The 26,868-nt window shown below is 40.8% G+C and overlaps 1 protein-coding gene across 5 annotated transcripts in view; it reads right to left on the bottom strand.

Annotated features, from left to right (window-relative positions):
* Positions 1-26,868, bottom strand: part of SYNE3 (spectrin repeat containing nuclear envelope family member 3) — a 70,541-nt gene that overhangs the window by 19,221 nt on the left and 24,452 nt on the right. For 4 of the 5 annotated variants that reach the window (XM_068148858.1, XM_068148856.1, XM_068148857.1 and 1 more), the window contains exons 2-17: positions 26,509-26,666; positions 23,164-23,336; positions 22,415-22,724; positions 17,205-17,366; positions 16,135-16,479; positions 14,841-14,977; positions 12,777-12,924; positions 11,818-12,000; positions 11,541-11,684; positions 10,443-10,577; positions 9,335-9,496; positions 8,457-8,620; positions 7,497-7,620; positions 7,165-7,320; positions 6,898-7,047; positions 4,994-5,032 (exon numbers count right to left, since the gene is read on the bottom strand). In XM_068148858.1, the coding sequence (XP_068004959.1) occupies positions 4,994-5,032; positions 6,898-7,047; positions 7,165-7,320; positions 7,497-7,620; positions 8,457-8,620; positions 9,335-9,496; positions 10,443-10,577; positions 11,541-11,684; positions 11,818-12,000; positions 12,777-12,924; positions 14,841-14,977; positions 16,135-16,479; positions 17,205-17,366; positions 22,415-22,724; positions 23,164-23,336; positions 26,509-26,652 (2,676 nt within the window). In that variant the 5' untranslated portion in view covers positions 26,653-26,666. The remainder of the gene's footprint in view (positions 1-4,993; positions 5,033-6,897; positions 7,048-7,164; positions 7,321-7,496; positions 7,621-8,456; positions 8,621-9,334; positions 9,497-10,442; positions 10,578-11,540; positions 11,685-11,817; positions 12,001-12,776; positions 12,925-14,840; positions 14,978-16,134; positions 16,480-17,204; positions 17,367-22,414; positions 22,725-23,163; positions 23,337-26,508; positions 26,667-26,868) is intronic. The other variant, XM_068148854.1, reaches the window with a different exon arrangement.

The raw sequence follows: 26,868 nt of genomic DNA on the forward strand, positions 1-26,868 counted from the left end.
ATTTGAGGGAGCAAAGGAATATAGCATCTTATACCATGCTCATTAGTGGATTTTTGCTGCTGCTTGTATGTCACCAGCATGCCTGACAAAAATCATACTTGCACCACTCAATCAGTGATCCAGCAGAGAAAAAAAAATATTTAGTCTGTATTCATTCCTCTAGCCTTTGAGCACTTCACTGAGAGCCTGGGAAATGCACTACTGCCTGAAAACTTCTGCTCTCCCCACAGACAAATGCACCAAACCTAGTGTCTTACAGACACTACACAGACACCAACAGCCATGCTGCTTCATGCCAGTGCTGCACCCAGCTCAAGTATCCTATATTCTACACCAAAAGGCACAGATGTGTAGGAATTAAGGCAATAAATATTTTCTCCTTATAATTCTCAGCCTCCAATTGCTTGCAGCTCAAGTAGTCCAATGTAGCTTGCCCATCTAGTTAACACTCAGTGGGTGAATCTTCCTTCCAGATACATGTCCAGTTTCTCCTTGAATCTATACAGACTATACAAAGTCCTCAACATCCTTTAGCAAGAAGTTCCACAGGTCACCCAGTTGGCACAAAGAACAAATTCCTTGTGTTAGCTTTGAACCTGGCTCCTAGTTCTTTCTTGAAGAGATAGAGTCAAGCCCCATCTATGCACTCAGCACCATGTATGATTTTGTAAATCCCCGAGTTAAATGCTTAGATAGGATGAATCCAGGCCTGCTTCCACAGTGGGAATATAACAACATAATGGGCTTAAACTGTAGCAACAGAAACAGTAGTACATCTTACTAAGAACAGATAGGCCTTGGAAAGGATCATCTACATTAGGTGATCACCATTTCATTATTCCTCTGAAAATAAATGGAGCTGGCAGGAAGGCTGCAACAGCATTTTACCATACATCTCTTTCAGTCTGAATACAAGCATGTCATCATCAAGCACCACCACTTGCTTTTGGTAAAGCAGTTGCCTTATCAGTGATATTTTGCCTATGAGAAGCACTGGGTTTCTGCCACTTGAGATCCCAATAGGTACTAATTCAGCTGTCACTCAGAGGCCAAGAAGAAATCAGTTTCAGGGGGAGTACAGGCTGCTATCTCAAACCAAAGAAAATTAGACTTTTACTGCAATGTGAGATAGTTTGGAGCCGACCTCCTCATCAGTTCTCAACCATGAGCATCCCTCTCAATGATAAGCAACATATTGCAAATCACAGCTAGTCTTTTCAAGAGGGAAGTAATTTAGGGGAGTTGAATACTACCGTTGGCATGGAACTAAGCAGCCAAAATGCTCTTGGCCAAAGCTATCGCTCATTCCCATGCAGTACTACAGAAACTAAGAGGTTGACCAGAGGTTATGTGGTCTTTGTAAAAGGACAGTGAGCCACTTGGTTCAGAACTATACTTTCTTAAATGCAAACACTGACCAGGTAAAGCAACTGTCAGGGAGGAATGAGTAAGAATGGTTGGGACTCCCTTTGAGTCCTGTGCTAACCATTCTCCATCTCACAGAGCTACCAGCATGAATGTGCTGAAGGAAGGTTAACTGAAGTCACACAAGAAATTTTAGCTCTGACATTTTCTGACTTCAGATCGCTTGACTTTGCAACCTTAACTTTCTTCTCAGTTCTGAAGAGCATAAATGGATGTATGTAAATAAATAAAAAGGATTACAGGCAAATTAAAAGCTTTGTTTTCTCCCTTAGGGGAGATTCTGGAGTACCTCAACATGGCTGGATTCTAGAGGCTAGAATCTTTGATGAAGGCTTCATTTAAGAGAAAAAGAATACAAGGGAAAGCCATCAGTTTGTATCTGAGGTTTCAGCAGTTAGTATGGCAGAATTTCTTCTGAAAGGTCTCTTAGAACTAAGTACTGTGCCATGTACTGCTGTGGCACATATGGATTTATAAAGGTCAGCTTCTGTGTGCATGACATTTTTAGGAGGAGCGTGCCACAGGACAAGGGCTATAGCCTGATCTGTTAAAGTAGCACTTTCAATATAGAGGCACCACTAATACAGGCATGTACACACGATGCTGTGCATTTCTGCAATGTGACTTTCTGCCACGAAGAATTTTTATCATATCTGCACTTGGGCAGAGCAGAGCACACCACTGCTTCCTTCTCAGTGAGCTGTGGCAGCTCTTGCTTTGCAGAGTTTCCTGAGTGACTGCATTAGTTTGATTGACTCCAGATCAATGGTGTCTCCAAATAAGATTAAATTACACGTTACTTCTGTCTGTGTGTAATAGGAGATTACCCTTAGCAGAATCTCAAAGGAAGCAATTAGCTGACCACTGATGTAATGAAACCTAATTATTTTGTTTGTACAAACAATAACACCAGAATAATTTGTTTAGCCAGGAATTGTAATTACTCTCTGCACTTGAAAAAATAAATTAAACAGTGCTACCTAGACCTGTAAATAATGAGCCTTTGACTTCCTACTTATGCTAAGAATGCTCGTGGAATATTTTCAGGTAGCTGGGAGCCAACCTTTGAAAGTAACCTTTACCATAGTTATTACTGAGCATTTGCTTGATTATGTCCTTGGGCATGCTAGGTGCCCTGCAGAAATATCCATCTACATTGCCCTGTCACTGGCACCTGCTAAAAATTCACTGCAGCCAGTGCAATTTCCTGCAACTGTTTTTTGTTAATCAACAAGAAGTCACTCACATAGCAATCATTAGCCTGTACTGTTCCTAAGGGGACCAGTAGCTAGGGGCATGTCCTCAGCGAAGAATGAATGGTCAGGAAAAAAAGCACATTAATATACATGGAGCAGGCTCTATTCTACCCAACATTTGGCCATGCAAGCTAGAAATGGAATAAAACCAGAAGACAATGGAATAGTACTGGCCACAGATAGGTGTTCCCCTTCTCCAGGTTGATGTGCTGCTGCTGCAAAATATTCACAGCTCAAACAGGAGAGGCAAGCAGTCACCGAAGACCTCACGTTGCAGAAAGCAGAGGTCCACCAGATTAAATTCTGCCACCACTGCTGATTTTGTGTGACTCAAATGTATGAATGAGCTGACAAACCAGACCTAATCTAATCCCATTGCATGCAGACTCACTGGATATTGCAAGTACAGTGATGCAGCCCCCAACCTTATGTACTTTCTTGAGATATTAGCTCCCACCATCAGACATTCTCTCAGGGTAGTTGGTTTCTTTCATCATGGTTTTGAAAAGATATCCAAAACATAAAAAAACCGTTTTGCCTAATCTTACTTTCAATCCTAGACTTCAGGAGTTAAATCTGAACTTAAAATAAAACTCATAGCCACAAGTTCTGCAGTTGGTTTGCTCTTCCTCTCTTCTGAACAGCAATGCACCCAAGAGAAATCCACATTATTTTGTTTCTCTTGAGTCATGCTCAGCCATCTTAAGGCAACACAGACTCACATCCTGATAAAAGCCTTAGCCTAAATGAAAAAAAGACAATTCTGCTAATAGCACTTGGATTCTCATAGCAGTGAGACTGTTTGAATACAGACTGAATGCTCTAAAGTCAGAAAAATCACAGTAAAGTGAACAAGGTGTGACTTACTGCGACACTGGCTGAAGAGAAACTGCAAATCACTTGGTGCATGGGAGCCATTTCCTTCATGCTTATGAGTTATTTCAGGTTTTTTTGACCCTTCCTACCCCAAGCTGTTTCTTTTTGTTTGTGCTCAGTAGCTACTAAAATCTCACAGGATGTTTTTTTGTGTGTGCGCGCTCTTGCTGTAGGCCTAATTGACAAATGTTTGCTGCCTGCCATTATGTTGTTCCAGAATCTTTGAAAATTAACTGAAGACTTAAGTCTTCTTCTGGAATATCCCTTTAGGCTTCTTCTAAGGAAAAGCAGCACTTGTAAATGTCTGCCTGTACACCAAGTACACCAGCCTGAAATACTGTGATGACCTTACTGGGCAGGCAACAGTACCAAACAATTAATGCTGTGCCAGAGAGAGAAGAGAAACTGAGGGTTTTCAGGAAGGCTGAACTGGGGTCAAAACTATTCAGGGCATGTACAAAACTACCTTAAATTGGCCAGTGTTTTGCTAAGAAAAATACTGGAGATGCTAATTCCATACTTGAGTACCAGAGCAATCTCATCAGAATGAGGAAAAGTCTTGATTTCTGCTCAAAGTGCACTGTACTGCACCCTTTAAATATTGGTCTCTTCTAAAGAGATGCTGCAACAGGAGAAGTCAAAGATTTGATTTAGCTTAAGATGATTATATGATTACATTCCTCTAACACATTATTCATTCAATCAATCTATTTTGTGTCAGGCAAATAAAGCCTTATTATTCTTTCTCTTCTGAAAAAAAAACCAACAAAAAACCAGAAGGGGCAATGACAATAAAAGCAGAAGCTAACTGTTTAGCAACAAAGCAACCTGTGACAAAGACTCAGTTCAGCAATACCCAGCTCAAGAAAAACTTGCTGACTTTATGAAAATGGGATCAGAAATGCTGCTGGAGTTTAATAAGAAGCTGGCAGCACTTTGTTTTCTTTAAGCTTCTTCTTATCATCTCCTCTAGTGCTTCTGTTTCGTATGTCATCACTTCCAGAAGAAAATCCCTCACAGAAGGGATTCTGCTGCTTAGACTAAGGATTAGTCTAATAACATTAGATGAACCTCTTGACTTTCTCTCTCTCTTTTTTTTTTTTATTTTCATTTGAAAAAAAGTGGGCTGGATGATCCAAAGCAATTGTTTCAGAAATGCCTCAGGAATCAGAAGTCCCATTTTCAAATTTATTCCAGCCACCTGAACTCTAAACCCTTCAGAAAGAGATTTGTGCTCTCCTTAGTCTTGCTTTGAAAAAGTAAGTTAATATAGCGTGTAGATCTGGAAAATAAAAAACAACCCAAACTTCTAATTTAATAGAGCCTCTTAATAAACAAATGGATCTCAGGAATCTTTAGATTAGTTTGATTAAAATAATTATCTGCAAAATATCTGATCAAATATTTTTGAGGTTAATGAGAGGAAAGTGTCATACCTTTCTTAACCTGTCAGGTTCTTCCAAAGTTCCAGGACTCTGTTTATAAGATTAAATAAATAAGTAAGTAACACTGAAAAATAATAAAGAGAATCATGAACTTAAGATGCCAGTGGAGAGCTGAACATATATAAATGCATATTCACTTCACAGGGGATATTTCTTTCAAATTCATGGTCATTTGGAGAGAGTGAGCCAGCAAGGGATTTTATATTTAATGAGCTTTTTAATACACATTAGACAGAAAGCTGAAATATCCTCAGGTATCTGACCAGTTGAATCAGATCAGCAGACTCCTAGTAATAGCTTAGACTTTGCTGACACCTATTGATGCTATTTATGCTTACACAAGGTTTTGGTTAACAAAGCATAAATCATTACAATCAATGGCAAATATTTCTTAGAAATATGCTCTTTCTTAATAGAGGTCATGCTTACCTTCCATGCACTTTAAGGATTTGTATTTTAAATAAGCTTTGGATATGAAGACAAGGTTTCCCAAAACAGAAAAATTTGAGGTACCTCAAGCTCAGATACCTTCCAAAGTATTTGCATAGAGAAAATACCAAATGCACACCTATAGAGTCGAATCCTTCAATTAAGATATCTTGAACATGTCAGCAGTTAAGCTAAAAAACATCTTAATTCTGTATATTGACATTAATAACATCAGAGTATCTTCAGCATGCCCTAGAATATTTGATACAGGGGCCGAATATGTAGCAATTTGGTGCCATCTTTAATATTTTTTTTTTTTTATTAAAAGACCTTCTCTTGATTTTATTCCAAATCCTTAGCCCATTAAGACAATTTCAAAAAGGATTAGGCCCTTCTGTGCATAGTTGTTTTTTTAGGCAGTGGCTATTCTAATCACTGTCTCAGAGTAGGAGACACAAATAATGAACAGTATATTCACAGAATCACAGAATTGTCAGGGCTGGAAGGGATCTCAAGGATCATCTAGTTCCAACCCCCATGCCACAGGCAGGGACACTTTCCACTAGATTATGCTGCCCAGAGCCACATCCAGCCTGGCCTTAAAAATCTCCAGGGATGGGGCTTCCACCACCTCCCTGGGCAACCTGTTCCAGTGTCTCACCACCCTTATGGTGAAGAACTTCTTCATAACATCTAATCTAAATCTACCCTCCTCTAGCTTGGATCCATGCCCCTTAGTCCTATTATTACCTGACACCCTAAAAAGCCCCTCACCAGCTTTCTTGTAGGCCCCCTTCAGATACTGGAAGGCCATGATAAGGTCTCCTTGGAGCCTTCTCTTCTCCAAACCAAACAACCCCAACTCTCTCAGCCTGTCCTCATAGGAGAAGTGCTCCAGCCCTCTGATCATCCTCATGGCCCTTCTCTGGACACGTTCCAGCACCTCCAGATCATTCCTGTAATAGGGGTTCCAGAAATGGACATAGTACTCCAGATTGGATCTCACGAGAGTGGTATAGAGGGGAAGAATCACCTCTCTTGAGGCAACCCAGAATATGGTTGGCTTTTCTGCAGAAAAATCTTACTGCAGGAATCAGCAGAGAATCTTCTGAGGAGAAAGGGCCAAAAACTAGAAATCCATATGCCTGGAGCTAGGTCTGTATCCAACCTATTCACACACACACACATCTCAGTCCCCAAACGCTGTTTTGTTTTGAACCTCTCATTTCAAGCAATACTCTGAGCATCGCTTCCAAAGGAAAAAGGTAGTGCACAACTCTGATTTTAATACAAGAACATTTGTGCTTATATTTATAAACAAACAGCTATGTTTGTCCTGTCTCTAATGGCATTTACTAAGGCATTTACTAAGACACAAATGCTTTTGAATTTTGACTAGCAATATGAAACAACCTAAAAGAGCATTGGCAGAGACGAGCAACTGTGAATTGAGTGCTGTCACCTACCGGTGAACTCATGGCCTCTTTTAGTTTAGATTTGTAGAGCATCCATCGGTAACGCAGGTCCTCCAGTTCTTCAGAGTTTCCAATGACAGAATGGAGATCCAAAAGGTCGTCAAAGAGACTCTGACCATCAGGCACATGAGACTGCAACTCCTGCAGGCAAAGGCAAAGTCAGCAGCAACTCAAGAATTCAAGAAGATCTCGCTTCTTAAATCTAGAATTTGTACTCATTGCAATCTTTGTCTTAGCCTTCATCCCCTGAAAACCAACCTCCAGTTTGCTCTGGCATGCTTTAATTTCCTCTGTAGAAGATGAAGTTGCAGCAAGAATTTTGGTCAGTTTAGTATTTTCTCCTTGTAGCCACTCTTCAAAGTCATGCAGGAGCTTCATGTGGCTTCTTGTATTTTGTCCTTCTCCTGTCCTCTCCTAGGTTACACAATAATAGGAACAAAAAAGGCCCTTATTGTTACATGAAATATTTCTGCTGAAGGCCTGACTGCAAGACCTTAAATTCCAACTTTGTAAGCCACAGTATCAGACAAAGCCAATAAAATTGTTATTGTGAAGCTGAAATAACAGCAGATACAGAGTTCCTCTCTCACCTTCTTATGGTTGGGATCTTCATCTAAAACGTGGAAGGCAGGTCCTGACATCCATCTGCTGTCTGGAAATGCTGTTTTCTTCTTATCAGCCACTGGTCTATTTAGCTGCTGCTTTTTGAGAAGACTACAAAACACAAACCCAAAGACATTGGCACAGAGAAACATGTAATAACAACACATTTGGACCAGAGCTATAGGAGACATCTCTGGTGAAATGGCACTATTATTATTATTATAATACTATTATTACTATTAATAGCACTATTACTATTAAAGTTTTTCCAACATCCTTTTAATGTAATTATATTAAACCAGGAGTGTTTCAAAACAGCACAAGTCCTCTAGTTCTAACATTTCCAAACATTTTGTTTTCTTTTATTCAGAAGAGCGAGATCCCCCCCAAAAATACTACCTTGACAATATACTTTTCAATCTGGTAATGGCATATTTTTGTGGCTGTTCTGACACTACATATGAATACACTCACTCTTTTAGTACAGTATTAAATTTTCATACAGACTAGCAATTATAAGCAGCAGTTTGACACTGCACAGCAAGGACAATAAATGAAGTCCACATTGGCCAACTAAGAGAAGATTTTAGCCCTCTTGCAGATTTGCAAAAGGCAAAATTCTCAGCACAGATAAAGTCTCCTTGGAGATCAGACAGCAAGGAGAAAAGGAAGGTTCAGCAGAAATCACCCAATCTGTGTCCTGCTTCCTCTGATATGGCCTCGTAGAGCAAGGGTGAGCTGTCCTAAGGAGACAGCGTCTACTCTAATCATGAGGTAAAGCTTCATAGACTCCTCTGGTCCCCAGATCCTCTAAGATGGTTTTATTGAAAGTAATTATTTCCTGCTTCCAAATAATTAAATAAAATCTCACCTTGCTCCCAGTATCATAACATACCTGTTCACTATCTTATCACAAAGCATAAAGCATCGAGCACATCAACACTTACCCAGCTATCATTTCTTTCAGGGTTCTCCATGACTCCTTCAGCTTATCTAGCTCTTCCTGGACATGGGCAGTCTCCTCTGGGGAAGAATTCTCCATGACCAGCTGGCCGTGAGCTTCCACAAGATGCAGCTGGATCTCCTTATCTGGAAACTCAGCTAGCCATCTCTGAAACATACAGCCCTTACTGTTACTTCTAGGTATCCTGGGTAAAGCAGAGACTGAAAGCCACTTTTGGTCTAGGACTAAGTTGGTTCTGTTGGCACTAACTAGAACACACATAGTGGGGAAAGGAAAAATATATATGCTGTGGATCCTTCCAAAGAGCCAACACAGCAAAAAGAGCTGATGGCAAAACTGAAAGGGCACATGCTGTCAATGTACCCCTTTCTGTTGCCTTCCCCTGAGCTATCTTGGTTTCCTGTATGAGAAAAACCTGCCAGCTAAAGTAACCTACCAGAGTGAATCTAGCATGCAAAATACTGCTACACAGGGAAAAAGCTACCAGCTGTGGAACAGCTCAGTTCAGGACAACACAAGGTTGGCTAACAGGGTAATAATGTTCGATGTATTGATGAGTACATATAGGCAAAGGTTTGTCCAGAGATCACCATGGCAGACAAAGTGCTTTCTGAAACCATCTATCCTTTGATACTACTTTATCTGCCTCAAAAGTCCTTAGGCATTTCTCACAGTTTCTGTCTTTTAAATAACTCCACATCCCACAGCACATGCCAAATCAGGAAGGCAGCAGCAACCAACAGGGAGAAACAAACCACCATTACACTTCCCAGTTAGCAAACCCTCACTAGAAACCCCTCGCCCTTAATATCTGCCTGCTGTGAAGTGAATAATTCATATCTTAAAAGATGCTCTTCTCACCTCAAGGCCTGCCACCCTGCCCTCAGTGTCCTGCTGTCCATCAGCACCCTGGTAGGAAACCATCTTCTCCATGCTTACTGTGATCCACTGCTGGAGGTCAGAGAGTTTGTTGTTATATGCCCAGTGCTTCTGAACATGCTCTTCACTCTGCTGAATCATCATCTAGAAATGATAAAAGTAAGTTAGTAACTAAAGACACACAAAAGGCAGTTTCATTACTGAATTCCACGCAGGGTCTGCTGGCAAGAAGTTAAAAAAGCTGTCAATGAGACAAAAAAAAAAAATTATCCTTTAGCATCAGTGGTACCTACAAGCTTCTGCAGGCCTGAATTCAACCACACGGTGGGGCATTAAGCACTAGAATAGTTCCCTTTTCAGCTGAAACAGAACAAAGAATATGCTGGGACATTTTCTTCCCCAGACAATATAAAATACACACTATACTCCCTCAATCAGAAATGACTGCATAGATTTTTGACACAAACCCAGTTTGGCATTAAATGGGATTTATTGAGATTGAAACTGGAATTCCACAGAGTGTGTTAGGGTAACATTTTATCACACATATCTCTATGCTGACCTGCATAACTAAAGTAATTTTATAAGCTTCTGAGACTGCTTTGGAAGGTTGTTTTATAGCTATGTTTGCAAGTTACAAAATGCTTCAGGTCAAAACAAGTGATTATGCAATTGCAACACTTTTCTCTCATTAACTTCTAGGTCACAAAACTGCATCAATTTTTTATATATTTTTTTTTTCTCCAATAAAAACACTATAATCTGAAGAAATCCAAGCACCTCCATGATAATAAAACTATGAGGTCTTTTATTCAGAAATATCAGGCAGGCCTGCTCAAAAATTAATTTCTACAGATGTAAAATCTGTATGGATGGTATCCCATCCCAAAGGAAAAATCACATTATGGATGATCAGAGAATCCTAGAGGAGTTATGAAAGGCTTAAGCATTCAGTGCCTTCTTTCTCTGAAACAAAAATATCTGTCACCCAAAGCATATATTCTCATATGCTCAAAGACTGTTTTGAAAACGTTTTAAAATGGTGGCAACTGACAATTCCTAAGGAATTCAAAACTCTTCCTTATGTTACCTCCAATGATCTCTTCAGGGCCTGACAGTCAGATGCAAGTTGATTCATTTCATGCCTGTGTGTGGTATTTGACTGAACAAGCTTCTCTACCTCCTCCATTTGAATTGCAAGCTCTGCCAAATCATCTTGGATCATCTGCAGAGGAAAAATAAAAACAACAGATTTCATGTGTGGCATGGACCTCCACAAAACATACACTGAACAGTTTCATTTGATAGCACAAGGGGAAAAAAATAAAGGAACAATCACTGCCATTGAATTATTTTTTTTCTTGATGTCTAGAAGTAAATGTTTCTGAAACAAATGGCTGAATGTTCTTACATGTTACCACTTAACAACAAAAACAAGAAATGCTGAGAAACTTCAAGAGGAGATGTAGTATAATTAGCTAAGTACTGCAAAGACCTATGGTGATGACACCACTGTGGTCATGAAGTGTGAGTTGGCACAGTATAGCTGAATCACCATAGCTTATTATGGCTAAAGGGGAGAATCACTCCCCTCCCCGCTCTCTTCCCTTCCTGCTCTTCTCTTGTCTCTCCCAGCTATGCAAGTACACTGCATGCCTTCAATAGACTCTACTGCAAGTCAGACCTTTTGCTGAATCAGTTCAAAACACTAATCAAATAGAAAATCATGATCTTTTTCTGTGGATTTTTTTCTTATCTTGGCCAGCTGAATTAGTCCATGGAGTACATCCAGGATGCATCAAACTGTCACTAGGTAAAGAACAGGAAGAAGAAGGTGGGGCAGCGGAATTGCCTCCCTTTGGAGTCAGCTAGATTGGTTCAGGTTATCTTGTGCAGTCTCACTCCTAGTGGAAAGTATCAAAATACATTTTCTTTTGTGATAAAACTGTCCCAAGAAGGTGTGGCAACAACAACTTCCTGCTGCTTGTTCCTTCCCTTACATACAGTTTGCCAGTTTTTCAGCTGCATTCCTTCAGTTTCATCTACTCTGTGCTATAAACAGGACCAAATGAAATGATCTAATACACAATTGAGGGGTTAAGGAACTGAATTCCTAATACTATTAGAATACCAACAATAGGACCACAATTTACTGCAGATACCATGGTCAAACATTGCTGCAATGTACCTGAAGTCTCTGGAGTTGTGTCTTTCTACCCAGAAGGTCAGGCCGTGGTTCCTTTTCTAGATCTAATTTGGCTTTGATGGAAGATAATTTCTTCTGCAAAGGTGCAAAACCAGCATCAAAGTCCTTATGCTGCAATATCAAATTCTAGGTGAAGAAGGAAGAAGATAATCCAGTATTCAGCACATATCCCTAGGCATTATCTTCTGTCAAACAAACACCAGGCTACAGTATGCAACAGACCACAAATTTATTTTAATATTTCATCAACCCAACATACCTGGAGTTTGTTCTTCCTTTGCAGCAAACTTCTGTGTAGAATTTCTCTCTCCTTTGAAGCTTCAGCTACTTCTTGAAGGAAAGACTTCGCTTGTTCCTCACCAAGGACATTGTTTAGCAAATCTTTCTTCAGCTGTAATGTCATCAACTTCTCTTTGAACTGGGAGCTTAAAGTTAGAGCAGCCTAAAGGAGAAAAATTCTTCCAATGACATTATATGAAAACAATAAAAATCATGTAACCATACTATTCTCACACAAGTCACACAACCAAAGCAGTATGACAAAGTCAGGCAAAAACAGCATGCTGGGCTTACAAAGGGTGACAGAAGGTACCTGGACAGTGCCCAGTTAAAGGAAAAGTCTTCCTGACAATGTTAGAGGCACCAGGTCTGCATCCATTTTGTGAACAGAAATAGAGGAATGCTGTACTATGGAAAGAGTTGTCTGTGCAGAGGAGAGGCCTAAACAACCAACAGAAAGGACAGCTTGAATGCTCATCCTGAGGATAAACTCCATCCTTGTTTGCAGATACATTTATACTGGAAGTCACAGGGATGACAAAGTAACAAACATACCTTGATGGACACATGCAGAAATCATGCATTATAATCCCATGACTGTATTACTACATACTTCTTGAGAGTCCACAGACTTCCCATTCAGGGAGATCTGAGCTAATGCTAAACAGTATTACTACAATTGTTAGAGATACTACCTAGCACTTTAATTCAGCATTGAATTCAGCTGACAACTCCAGTTAACCAAATGAAGGGGAGAAAGAAAGATGTTCTGCTACAGCTAGAGCTAAGTATTGACCTCCATACTGTGGGGTTTCCTGACATACTGGAAAAGCCCTTCCAGCTGCTGCTGTCTGGCAATTGTATGCAGAAGCAGCTGCTGACATAGCTTGGACAAACAAACCAAGTATCAGTTTCTGAATTCATTAACAGGATTACTACCTCAATGTGAGCCAGTGCTGGCTCTGGAGTCTCCAGGAGCATCTGGACTGATGGCTTCCACTGTTCAAAATCTTGCAAGGGATTTTGGAATAGTCTTCTCAGCTGGGCTTCTGTATCAGTACTCATTTTAGATGTCTTGCTTCTAACACTGCAAGGATAACATGACAGCCAAGACAAGGATTACAATGAAATCCAGGTCCAAATATCCTATTCATCAAGGCACGACTTAACACAATACTCATGTGTAAGCTGTATTAAAGACAAAAGCCTCAGTCTTTTTTGCTGTCTGAGCCTAGTGCTGCCTACTGACAGCTGCTCTGTCAGTCAGAGGCATTGGACAAAACTTTATTTAGACACCAGAAGACACATTTGTCTCTTGTGCAACTGTGTATCAGAAATTACTTCGCCTTTCTATCAGCCAGCAGTCTTCCCATATACGTGACCTTTCTTGGCTGCTATCAACAGCACTATTTAACAAATCATATTATTGGAACAGTCTCACTGACTGATGGGAGAAACAAGCCAAGACCGTCTAGAATTTAGCTGCAGTTGCCTGTATTTTTTTGTGTATTACCAAGTCTTTATTTAAAAAATTACATTAAGAAATCATTGATCATCATATGTTACTCACAAAAAGAAGAAAATACGTGTTTCTTTCAGAACCACTTATATTTACATTAACAAATTGGTGATTCTGATAAAAGCTTTGTATTTATACATATATGTATACACATACATGCACAGCTATGTATGTGTACATATACATGCCTTGGGGTGGGGAAATTTAAAAAATAGCATTCATCAAATATCCAGGCTTCTGTTACAAAGGCTTATCCAAAACAAAGCTCCAAAACAAGGCCTCGCAGTGCCACATTCCATGAAGCTGCCTCCTGTTTTCCTCAGCTCTCCTGACCTCCCTATTTGATATGTCAGAACGCAGCCCAAATTATTTGTTCATAGAGGAACAGTGTCCTGCAAGTTCACAAGAGAAGCAGGCAAGAGCAAATATCAATCGAGATTAACACTGCCTTTCTATAGAAACAGAAAGAATCTTACCTGTGTCACTGGGACATTACGGAGCTAAACAAAGGCAAGCTTGCAGAAGCCAAAAGCTCTGCAAATAGAAAGTTCTGACATTATCTGTCCTCTGCCATTTGCCCTGCTGCCCGTGCCAGGCTCACCGTGAAGCTGCCAGACTTTGCAAAGAAGCTTTGGAGAGAAGTTGGCAAGAGAGCAGCTGCCATTTTCTATGCATAAGCGAGTCCCCTGCCTCCTCTGTTTCTCTTTCAATATTGTTTACTCATTAGTTCTTAAACTGAAATCCTTTCCCATAACATACAGCCCTTCCAGCAGGACAGCATACTGTACACTGGACAGAGGAAAACAATCTTGGATACAGTGAAAAAACTGACCTTTCTTTTTCCTTAATAAAAAAGATCCTTTCTTCTAGTTTGCAAAATTTGCTGCAGCTTCTTTACTTCCTGATTCCAGGCAGCCTGGAAACGGAAATGCTGGAGCCTAGGGAGAGGCTAAACTTTCAGAGTTTCCAACCCAAGGCAAGTTGAAAACAGGAATCATGCATTGCAGCCGCTGGGAGAAGGAGAATAAACTCTGCCAAATAACTGCTAAGGCTGATGAGTCACCACAACAAACTCAATAAGGGAGGGCCGTAATTCTTCTGAATCGTTTACTACTAGAGTTCCTGGCCTGCTTTTCTAGTTGCTGTCATGAAAGGCAAGCAAAATACATAAATTATTATTTTAAAATGCTAAGAAGATCAAATCAGCTGCCAACAATCTAATTTTCTTCAAACCATACGCTATGTTAATGATCCAAGATTATTGCATGAAAACGGCCAGCAGCCTATAGCTCCCAGCAAATGGCTAAAATTACAGGTTTGCTGACATGTGGAGGTGGATGTAATTAGCAAAAGCCTTGCTTTTCTATCCATCACCTACAGTTGGATGGCATATCACTTTTTTTATTAGGCCCTTGTCAGTCCCTTCAACATCTGAGAGAAAATTCCCACCACCACCCACCCAGCAGGATCAGACTTCCCACTACCTTTGATACTGCTGTATTGCAGAGACAACACTTTCAGCATGTGGCTGCACATCCTGGGAAAACCGTAGAAGCTCCTTAAGCTGGGCCTTCAGCCTCTCAACCTTGGACTCTTCTGCAGCCAGAGCTGCTCTTATTGCCTTAATTATAAAAATAAGTAACAGATCACACCTTATGAAATGTCTGAAACATGAAATACAGAGCTGTCTCTCAGGGTATTCAATTGGTCCCTTTTCTTCTGCCTTTTTTCCTAGCTTTGAGGAATATGAACTTTGGTATGGCAGAAAACATTCTCAGAACAGTTCTGCTCCTGCAGGCTCTCTCCTCTCCTCACACTGCCTAGACTCTGCATCTGATTTGCAGGGTTCATTGTTTGGACAGAGTGAATCACAAACAGGCCCAGTTTCAGTTCTCTGTAGTGGTGCATTAACATGAGATGCATTTTTGGTTCAGTCTCAGCTGCATCTGTTTGCATGAACAGATCTTTCTCAAAGACTCACAGATACAGAATGTTAATTCTAGGATGATGTAGGGAAACAAAACAGAACAGAACAAACCCTCCATGCAAATGCATCTGGATTGAACCAGTCTGTATTTTGTGGATCCTTTTTGCATAACTTTTTCCAGCTAGTCCTGCTGAGCTCTAGACATACAAATAGCAATGAAAGTCACTTTGAGAAGAGATAATAAATGCAAAACTAGGCCTCAAAAGGAAATGAGTGGTAAAGATTCTTATGTATTTTATATGTGACAAATTTTTTTTGCACTCATGTGTGCAACTGATTGATCCAATCAGTGCAAACTGATTGGATTGCTACAAATTTGGGATTTCTTGGGAATGAAGATGTCTCTGCCAGTAAAGGAATACAGGTATCCACTTCACATAGACAGATACAGTACAGAAATGGTCTCACCAAATACCCTAGAAATAGGTGTATTTGTCTTTGTATTAATATATACAGCAAGGTGTTCTTTTCCTGCTTTATTTTAAGTTGAGCAAATTGTGTTGTTTGCTCTGTCTTGTGCTCTTTTTGCATATGGTTCTTTTTAACTCCAGACATGAACTCCAGCATATCCTCCAACCCCGCTCCCTCCGCACAGAGCGAGATAAAGGTTAGAATAGTTGATTCCACTGCTGCTGTTCACATTTTCCTTAGGCTGTTTCATACACACTCATACTCCTTCTTTGTCATCTTTAACCAAAGGGACAGGCACCTGCTGGATGTGACTATGTGTGTTCAGTCTATGACTGCAGGTGATCCTGCTGTTTTTAGGCATACAGAAGGTAGAAACTTACATTGCATTTTCTCCACAGAGCTACAAACTCATCTTCAGTCTTTTCCCCTTCCACAGGTATCAGGTCATCTTGTAGTCTCTGGAGATCTTTTCTCAACTCCTGGATGTCTGTCTTTAATTGTCTGGCTTGGGACTCAAAGGCACTTTCTGACTGCTGGATCTTGAGCAATCTCTCCTCCTCCTCACTACTCAGTAGTTTCAACTTCTCCAAGGCTTTTCTTAGCTCTTCAAGTTCATCCTTCATTCTTTCAGCTCCGAGTGGGGAAGTATTTGAAATCACCTCTGCACACTGGTTTTCAAGGTGCTTCCACTTCTTTCCACCTCTCCTAATGTTTTTGGCAATTTCCTGCAGAAAGAAGTTAAATGAAGATTAGCTGCAGGAATAAGAAGCTGGGGGAAAGCTGAAAGACCACCTCTCCTGGTTGTACATACTTGGTTCTTCACTTCTTATTTCAAAGTATGTCTTTTTTTCAGGTGACCTAAACCCAGAGTTGGTCATTCGACTGCCTTCTAGAAATACTAACTGCCATGATTCTGAAAATATTTGCTTGGCTTTCATAAATGCTTGTCACTTGAGGTCCCTGACATGGGGAAAAATATGCATAGTTAGGATCTCTGAGAGATTTAAAGCTAAATAGTTTAAGCAGTGGTACAAAATACTGGATACTGTCCTCAACACTATTAATATTTTTATCACCAGCTCTAAACTCTCAAAACCAGTGAGGCTCTATTTGAATCACGTTTATCACAGAATCATAGCACAGCAAATATTATTCCTTTAAAAAAGCTTAATGGGCAAGATTTTCAAAGGATCACATAACTATAGGAGATCAGGCTTTTAGAAAAACAAAACAAACCAGCCTATGACTCCTACTATAGCTAGGAGAACCACAAGTACTTACAGTTTTAGGACTTGATATAACTCTTCTTCCCTAGCTCGTGTTACAATCACCACCTTACTTTGTTTAACTCTTTTCCCAGGAACTACACCCTTGTGTGGTTTGGAAAGCATGTACAGGCATAAAGAACACACAATCCCAGCTCCTTGTTAGAATTATATTGTTTAAGGACCTTCAGTGCCTTTAACTTGTCCTCTGCTGAAGACTTGGTTTCTTCTCCGATGCAGCAGTTTAATCTTTCTGTCACACCGCTCAGCCATGATTGAAACTGGCCGACGTTGGCCCTGTACTGCTCATGTTCCTCAGTTATCTTTTCAAGCAGTTTCACTCTGCTCTGTAACAAGAGACATCAGAAACTGTGAGGACAGTGCTTATCTGGCTTCCCCCCGCCCCCCCCCCCACCCCCCACTGTAACTCAGAATTTATAAACAAGACTCTCTTTCCATGAGCCCTGACAGCACTTGACCTCCACAGGAATTCACAGTTCACCTCAAGAATCAGAACACAGAAGTACATAAAGGCTCGTCTTCATCTTGAGTTATGCTGCAGGTTCTCAATGGCTAGGCTGTGAGGAGAAAAACTGCAAGGTTGTCTCAGGTGAATTTCTAGCCTCTTCTTTCCAAAAATTCCTATTCTCTCATTAGAAAAAGAAAAGAAATAGAAGTCTGTTTCTAGTTTTCACTTTGGGAGACACATAGTTATGTTTCCCATGATGGTTTAAGATGAGCACACAAGAGATTGACTTTGCTTCTCTCTCAAAATGAGAGGAAGAAAGACTGTGCTAGAGGCATGCAAATGGTTTTAAAGTGCAGGCTGCATTATTATTTAAGCAAGTTGCATTAAAAAGTGACCATCACCTCCAACGATGTAGCCCAGGAACTTTCATATTCAATTAGCAGATCACAGACTACCCTGCAGTGCTATCACAGGCCCTGAAAGCAAATTTATGCTCACAGAAAACATTGTAAGTTTTCTGATTACACGTGTACACCCTACAACAAACAATCCCTGAATTGAGGGGTCTGCAAATCACACGTTGTTCACTGATGATCCAGTCTGGCACCCCTCAAACAATGCAGAGTCACAATTGCTCAGAACATCCTGGTTTGGCAGCTAAATTTTAGGCCTTGCTGAAGGGAATTTTACACAAATCATGAGCTCTATTGTTTCACTAGTGTAATATCTAACCAAAGTATTATCTCCTACAAAATTAGACTAATTTTTTTCTTGCTCTTCACCAGCTGGCATGAAGAGCAATTGAAGTACCCTATGGTTACATTAGGAAAAAAATTGTTCCTTGTGCAATCCAGTTAATGACTGCAGCATCTTTGAAAAGCTTTGCTGTCACAGACAACAGGCTGAGTTTGTTTTGTCAAATACATCCCATGTCTCTGAGCACAGCTTCATCCCAGCTGGCCTCCACAGAGAGCAGTGTGATAGCTGCAATGGTGGGCAGAGTTTCAAAGTCCCTTATGTATTTCCTTTGTCTCTGTGAGGCTCTGGGCACGTCCTCATACCAATCAACCAGCCTGAGGTGGCAGTAGGACATCACTATCCTGTCAGGATTTCTCTAGCTAGGGCCACAGAAGCATGGCATGAGCATCAGTCAGCAATGGATCACCCACACGCTCTGGGGTAGTGGTCCCTTGGGGACTTTGTCCTGCACCTTTGGGAGAGGTTAAGCCCACGGTGCAGTACAAAGCTACCACTCTCCAGGTGGCACTACACCACTGTTGCAACACCGCCACTGCAAGCTTTCCTGATTTGTGCAAATTAAGAGTGACTCCCCTAATGATAGTTGACTTGCCTTGGGACAAAAGAAGGAAAGCTAAGGGACAACTACTTCCCATGGAGGATGAAATGCTACCCAAGGGCAGGACCTTTCACACACACAGAATCACAAAAGGTTAGGGGCTGGAAGGGACCTTGAAAGATCACCTGGTCCAAATCCCCTGCCAGAACAGGATCACCTGTAGGTCACACAGGAATGCATCTAGGTGGGTTTTGAATGTCTCCAGAGGAGGAAACTCCACAACCTCTCTGGACAGCCTGTTCCAGTGTTCTGGCACCCTCACAAAGCTTTTCTTTATGTTCACATGGAACCTCCTATGCTCCAGCTTGCACCTGTTTCCCCTTGCACCACCTATGCAAACATGGGATTGGGTGAGAACAAAAAAGCAGACTTCTGTGGCTGAGATGTATCCAGAACATCTCACTTGTTTACTAAATCCCCTTGCCTTGATTCTCACATCTGCAGAGGTGCATACAGGTTAAATCACAGCTTGACCTCTAGTTAGGGACTTGAAGAATGCAATCTTACAGTGGTGTAAATGGACCAACATTGAAGTAAAACAAATCAGCCCAAGCTTACTGAATCCCAGGAATCTGGCTAATTTCTTGCATTGACAGAAGATCCAAAGGGAGCAATAGAGGAGCTATTTTTATCAATAGTCTTATGCTAATACACAGAGGGTAAAAATGGAGTTAAAATGACACCCCACCCCACCCCCCCCTGCCTTGCCAGGCTATTCAATCAAAAGGACTGCAGTTTGGATACTCCTGCTGGTCCTTGGGGTCAAGGAAGAGATATCATGGATCTGGACAGACTGTGCTAGCTGTCAAAGAAAAGTCTTACACATAGCTTGCTGAGTTTCCCCCCTTGCTCCTGCCAACAGGTTAGGCAGGAAAATGTTCTAATGATGGAATATACAGTATTGATTGCTTCTGTTAGGTTAACTCTTTGAGGAGCAAGACAGTGTTAAGCTCCATATGCATTTGGTTAATGTGAGGAGACATTAAGCAAGGACATGACCCTGGAAAGAGTGAGAGCACCACCCTCTCCTAAGCAAACAAGGCTCCTCTGGAAGGCAATATAGAGCACACAAAGCAAGTTTCTGAATTAAATCCTTCTGTGGTATCTCAAGGAGAGTACAGGAAGCTCCTGCAGCCCTCCCTGGTGCTTTTAGTCTTAGATCTAGGGTCCATGAGGGTTGGCATTATAAACATATAAGTTTCAGTTAACAGAGACAACACAGACTGAAATTCATTTGACGTGCTCAGACATATTTGATATATTTGACTATTCAACGTAATGCATTGCATAACTTTTCTTACCATCTTCAGTCATTATTTATGCTAAATCCCACAACTATCTACCTCTGCATATTGTTATTTTAGCATGCAAAGGACAGCACGTAAGAATCGTGTGATACATCTGAAAATATTCCTGTCAATGGAATTAAAAGAAAGTTCTGGTTTTTAAAATTTGGGAATCATAAGAACACATTACCAGTAAAAAAAACTAACCATCATTGCTCATACCACAGAAGCAATGTCACTGGCAAACTGAGAGACACTGTCCAAGAGCTTGCCTTCTGATAGAACTGGACAACTGTATGGGATCTAAAAATGCCCTTCAAACACAAGCATAATCTACAAACACCATCAAGCCTTCTCTGTGAGGCAGCCCAGGCATTCAGCTGGCATCTGGAAGTCACATTTAGCCTGCCCTCTCATCATGTGAGGGTCTGGAGCAATCCTTTTACAACTCCTATAACTCTTTCATTCATTCATCCCTCCTGCTGGAAGAGGTGGCAGTGTTTCTCTAACTAGCATAATACTTTCCAGTGTGATTCCCAAGCTGGCTGTAACGTTGGCATTAGCTAATGAACTTCAGTTGTAAAATCCAAGGCTTCCCAACTCCCTTCTTTGTTCCATACCTACTGAATGAGGCATTTCTCAGCTGGATTCTCTCACTACATCCTTCTATGAAATGTGGTATCTGTAACCAATGCCCAAAAGAAAAAAGAAGCTGCTTTTTCTAGCATTTCAGTTGGCTGCAGACAAAGACATATTTTGTCTAAGTACTATGAGCCACTTCCTGATCTCATTTACAGTAGCAGGTATCCAAGTCAGTTGGAGAAATTACACCATGTAAAACCAATCTCAGAGAGGACAGATTCTGGCTTTAAGTATTCAAGTGATTTGCCTGAAAGGACTGCTTTATTAACACAGCTAATGACTGCTCCCTGCTTCAAAACCAAAGAAAAATTTGGTTGGAAAGGAGTGAATGAGAATTTTAAATGGCAATCAAGATAGACAACACCCGAATGCCTCTTCTTCTTTGTAAGCCCAGCTGCCTTTTAACAAAGACATCTACCTTTGAAAATAATTTTCAAATATACTCTGTTTTTTTTCTTTATGGCTAAAAAAATATCTGAATTTCATGCTCATGAAAGGGGACATCTCAGGGTTTTTTTTTTTCCAGTGTTTTGGGGTGTGGGTTTTTAAACACAGAAAGTATATGCAGAGCAAGCAGAGTAATGGAATAAGCATCCCAATATTGTTCTTCCAGTGTGATGTGAAGTTAACTTTGTACAACAGGACCCAGGGAGGGAGAGCCTGCACGGTCAGGCTTCAGTTCTGCCCTGGGGTTTAGGTGTGGGAACAAATGGTAGGCAACACTGTGACAGAGGCAGCTAGCAGAACCAATCTAATGAAAATTACTCCTACTTGCACTAAGTAATTCCAGCCAATGGAACTCCTGGAATCCACTGTGAGACAGACTAGATTTTAATCTCTATATGCTTGGGATAGATGTGTCTACATATATGTCAAATACTCCTTTGAGTATTTCTATTGATATAGGCTAGCAAGGAATGGAATTCTTTTGTCCACTTTCAGATATCTGCCCCTCAGCCCTGCCAGTATGGCCCAAGTCCTGACTCTCCTTGAGTTTCAGAAGTGACAAATACAAATACAAGCCTTATCTGAAATCTTTATCCAGTAATAGGGTCAAAGGAAATCACTGGCACTTAAAGATGAACTCAAATGTCTTATGCCAGCTTGTTTAACAACTGTTCAAGCTAGAAGGTTACTATCAGGCAAAGTATTGGCTAGTTGAGTTCAGTACTGAACCACAGCTGACTCCCACCTTTGTGTTTCCCATTTCTACAGGCATGGAGTACGGCTCTAGATTTGAATTATTGCTACCCCTTTCAAAACTGCTATATATATGCAAGTAATATTCCCTGGCTCCAAGACCGGGTCCTTTGCATCTGGTTATCCAAGGCTTGCTAATGTGCTGAAGCTAAGGTACAATTCAAACTTCATACAGAAATGGAGCTAAACTAATATTCACTAGGTCACTGCAAGCAGCTTGCCATTACTTTACACATCATGAAACACAGTGTAACAGTATCCCATTTAACATCTTATCCTGGCATGTGGCAACTGTTGCAAAGAGTCCACTGAAAGAACAAAGGTCCTCAGCTCCTTTCTTTCTGCAGTCCCACTACGTGAGCCCTATCATTCAAGAAGTAGATAGCAAACAATACTGTATATGGGTGAAATCTGGACACTTCCCACTCTTTATAGGTGTACCTCAGCTTCCTGCCTGATTTCTTCATATTCCATCCTCATTTTCTTTTGCATGTCCTCATCCACACTGGGATCACCTATCCTGCTGAACAAGGAAGCGGCTTCTTCTAGCAGCATTTCCAGCAGGACTGACTGATTTATGACGTCATTCAGGAGAACCTGAGCATGGCTCAGCTGCCACTGCTTCTCTTTTAAGCCAAGCTGTAATTCGATGTCCGGCTCCAAGGTGACCCTCATGTTGTGAATCCATCTGTAAAACTCATCTTGGGCTTTCAGGTATTCACTCCAGTGCAGCCAGACCCACTCAATACGGCTATTGGGGAGAGCAAGAGAGACGAGTTAGATGAAATTATGACAGAAACAATTGAGACTGGCAAGCTCAAAAGGCCTTCTAAGCAAAGGACAAGGGTCTCAGCAATTTTAGCTGCTCTGACTTCAAAAGGTCTGGATTCACGTCTCAGGAATTTCTTGCTCTGGAGAAGAAATATGCTGCACAAGGTCCCTGTGCCTGGCCAAACTCAACATTCCAGACCATGAGGTAGGCTGGGCTGAGAAGGCAGAGAGAATGGAGGTCTCATAAGCCTCTCTCCCCATGCAGTCCCTGACACACTTATAGGACTGGTATAAGCAGTAACTGCTACCTACAACACAGACAGCAGAGAGGCAGGAAGCACTTTAAGGTGGCACTGGGTGAAGATAACTGCCTCAACAGATCCAACAGAAGTCCTGTGCAAAGAATATGTTTGTCTTACCTGTGACAGTGAGTAATGTATATGGCTGTCTCTTCCCACAAGTCTTTAATGTCTTTCAGTTTAGATAGCACCTCATGCTTCTTATCCTCTCCAATGTTGCGAAGAGCAGCATCTGCTTTCACAAGAACCAAGTCCATTTTCAAGCTGCCTTCTGGTTCCAGTGCACGTATTTTCTGTGAGAAAAACAAATTAGGTGAAAAGCATGAAAAGAGAGAGAGTATAACTGATGAAATGTCAACTTCTTTTTTACCCAGGAATCATGATGTCCCTGCTGCAAAGCTTCTCCTGAAAGGAAAATACAAACTTTTCTTCACTTTTTTTATTCTGAAACATCCTAAAGGACTGAATTTAATTGTAAACCAAATAACACTTGAAAAAATATTCAAGTTATCTAGAAAACTAAGATCACATTCAATCAAGCATATATGGCTGTCTTTTCATTGCTGAAAGTTATAGCATTTCAACATGTCAGCGTTTCTTCCCCACCTGCCAAAGAGTGGAGAGGCAATCTCCACAGGGTACACTTCAATGTATCAGTTTTAAGCTCTTCTATAAGAAATCATGAAGCATATTAAATAGGCTTCCTCCTGCAAATAAAAGTGAGCTCAGAAAACAAGCCAAGAGAAATTATCCAGCGGCATTTTCTGCCTGCTACCCAATTTTACTTTGGCCTTAAACCGCTATGAGGTGGTGAAAACGTGTATCTTACATAAATCACAGTAACAGAAATGTGAAAGTTAAGCCATCTAATTTTACGTAAACTCTCTTTCTCTAACCAGAGATGAAAAATGAGCACGTTCTGTACAGTGTAACAGAGTCATTACGTCCCAATTTGGATGTCAGTTTTCAGCATCACTTTATCCAACCCTCTGATACCATCAGATCAGCTTTCCTTGGTGTTCTTCCACAAACTCCTGGCAAACAGCAGGCTTACAAGTTTAAAGAAAAAGGCTTCTATAATAATAACCCCACCAAGAAGTTCCAAGATTAGACCTATGGCATTTGTTCAAAAGAATGTCATGGCAGCTACTGCAAAGGTGAGACCAAATCACAGGCATTTGGATTTCCTGTCTCATGTTCTGGGAAGAGATTGTTCTCTTGGCACATACGCAGCACATCTGTGTGTGATATACAAATAGGTGTTTGGACAAACTATCTACTATGGAAAGTGTGATTAAAAGAATCCAGGAAAGCAGGGCAAAGGGTAGGCCAGAGAAAGAAAATCCATGGCTATCACTTGACAGGAAAAATTTAAGAGTAAAGCGTTTTCTAAGTCTGACATTGTAAATTTCTAAGTGAAAGCAAACAATAGCCAGAGAGCTCACTGTGGCAGTGGCTATACAGGCATTTTTCTTTTTCAAGTCTGTTTTTTAAATGATTGCTATCTTTGGCAGACATTTTCATTAACAAATTATCAGAAAATAAACCACAGGAAGGAAGCATAAAAACATCCTGCACGCCAGATGTATAAAAGGAACTGAAAAATGATCACTGGATTTGAAAACAGCAGAAGGTGAAGTGGCAAGCATGTCATGAGGACACTTGAGCTGGACTGGAAAGAGCTGGACAGGTCCAGAAAAGAGGCAGGATGAGGCAGCTGGAGGTGGATAAGGTATACACAGGAAGAGAGAATGACAATTATTATTCTTTAGAATGATATATTACCAAAGTCTGAATTGAAAATAAATTCTAATATGATTTTTTGCATGTTGTAGACCTCCTTGAAAGCCCACATGCCAACAGGCTTCAGTTCAGGCCATATTACATCACCACAAACCTTTAAAGCTTACATCTTGTTCTCTCTGCCATTAATGCAACTCCTCTGCTGAACTGCCCCATCCCTAATCAGATTTCCTGCATGCTTTTTGAAACTGTATATACCATCATTTCCCAGGAAAAAAAAAAAAAAAGACTAGGGCTGTTTAGTCTTGAGGAGACTGAGAGGGGAGCTGATCAATGCCTATAAATATCTGAGGGGTGGGTGTTAAGTGGATGGGGCCAATCTCTTTTTGGTGGTGCACAGTAATGAGACAAGGAACAATGCATACAAACTTGAACACAGAAGGCTTCACCTCAACGTGTGGAGAAACCTCTTCACAGTGAGGATGACAGGGCACTGGAACAGGCTGCCCAGAGATGTTGTGGAGTCTGCTTCTCTGGAGACTTTCAAAACCCACTTGGATGCATTCTTGTTTGGACTACCCTAGGCAATACTGCTTTTGGCAAGGAGGCTTGGACGTGATGATCATTGGAGGTCCCTTCCAACATCTAACATTCTGTGAGATTCTCATGACTGACATGCAAGTCTAGACATCACCCATCACTCCATGAGCAGTCTCTATATTATGCCAGAGCTACAGTTAAGAAAGAGACTGAAGGCTTTATGGTACCATCATGTAAACTACCTCATCATCCATGTAAGCCTGCAATGTTTCTATGGAATTTTAAAACTTCAGAAGAGGCAGTCCAAACACAAATAGACACACAATAAGAAAGACTTTGTGATAAATAATGATGGGAAATATGTGGCCATTTAAATTAAAGAACAAACAAGTTGAGATTAAAGGTTATACAAGTATAAAATTAGTTACAGTGTTAACCACAAACACTGCCACTCCCTTTAATTATGAATAGTAGAGATGGGACAAACAGAAGTGTTTAATTCTTTGAGATTACAAGAACAAGATAACATCTAATGAAAATGAAGTTAATGAATGTGAAATCACAGTAAGAGCAGACACAAGCTGCAACGGGATCTCTGTAAGAAAGGTTATATAAGACATTAAGTAAGACTATAAGGAAAAAAAACAAACACTAAAACATTTACCTTTTCATTAGACAGATAATAAAGAGGAGTTGTAAACCCTCTCATCATCAGGGTTTATGGAAAAGGACAAGGGGATTACTCTGTCAAAACCTACTACACTTTATCAGTGCTGACAGTCCAGAAGAATATGGAACACTAACATGATCTGGCTCTCTCATACTACATGCTGGACTTCTGCAAGCAGTGACTCAACAGTTTCAGGTTTGAGCATGCTCCTAGGAGACCGTAAACATTTTAACCTGCCAAACCTGCTGCCAGTCTTCCAAATCAATTTGAAAACCCTGGATGCCTGTGGTATCAAATTGCCATCCTCTTTTTCTACAGCAATGGTAAATATTTTGCAGATGGTAAAACAAGAAAGAATACTGATGTAAACCCATCCACACAGGGCCAATATTCCTGCAAGCAGGGGAAGCAAACAGTTTCCTAATGGAAAACTCCAGAACTCAGAACAATAACTGTGGTACCAATGGAGTGGTGGCAGTCACTGCTGAACTGCTGCATCACTATTCCCTTACCTCAGTCTCTCTCAGTCTGGCTTCTAGGGCAGATCGAGGTCCTTTGGTGTTGTCATTGATTCTCAGTCTCTCTTGAATGGCCTTCATCCAAGCTTCTGCATTTTCCACGCTACTGTCAAATTCATCCTGTAGCTGTTGAGTCATTGCATTCAAAGAAGCTGAAAGGATAAGACACAGGGAAACAAGTAGGTTTTGGTAAGACCTAAATAGGAATGCAGTCAAAGTATTCTAAAGGAGCATGGGAGAAAAGCTAATGATATTGCGGCTTTCCTTTTTAATGATAATAATAAAAATTGTAGCCCCATCACAATTCCATTGAGGACAGGGAACACAGTCACACTGCAGCCTTCCCAGATGAAA

The sequence above is a fragment of the Melanerpes formicivorus genome, unplaced genomic scaffold (assembly GCF_026170545.1).
Source record: "Melanerpes formicivorus ecotype bairdi unplaced genomic scaffold, bMelFor1.0.p_v2 SCAF_17, whole genome shotgun sequence".
NCBI lineage: Eukaryota > Metazoa > Chordata > Aves > Piciformes > Picidae > Melanerpes > Melanerpes formicivorus.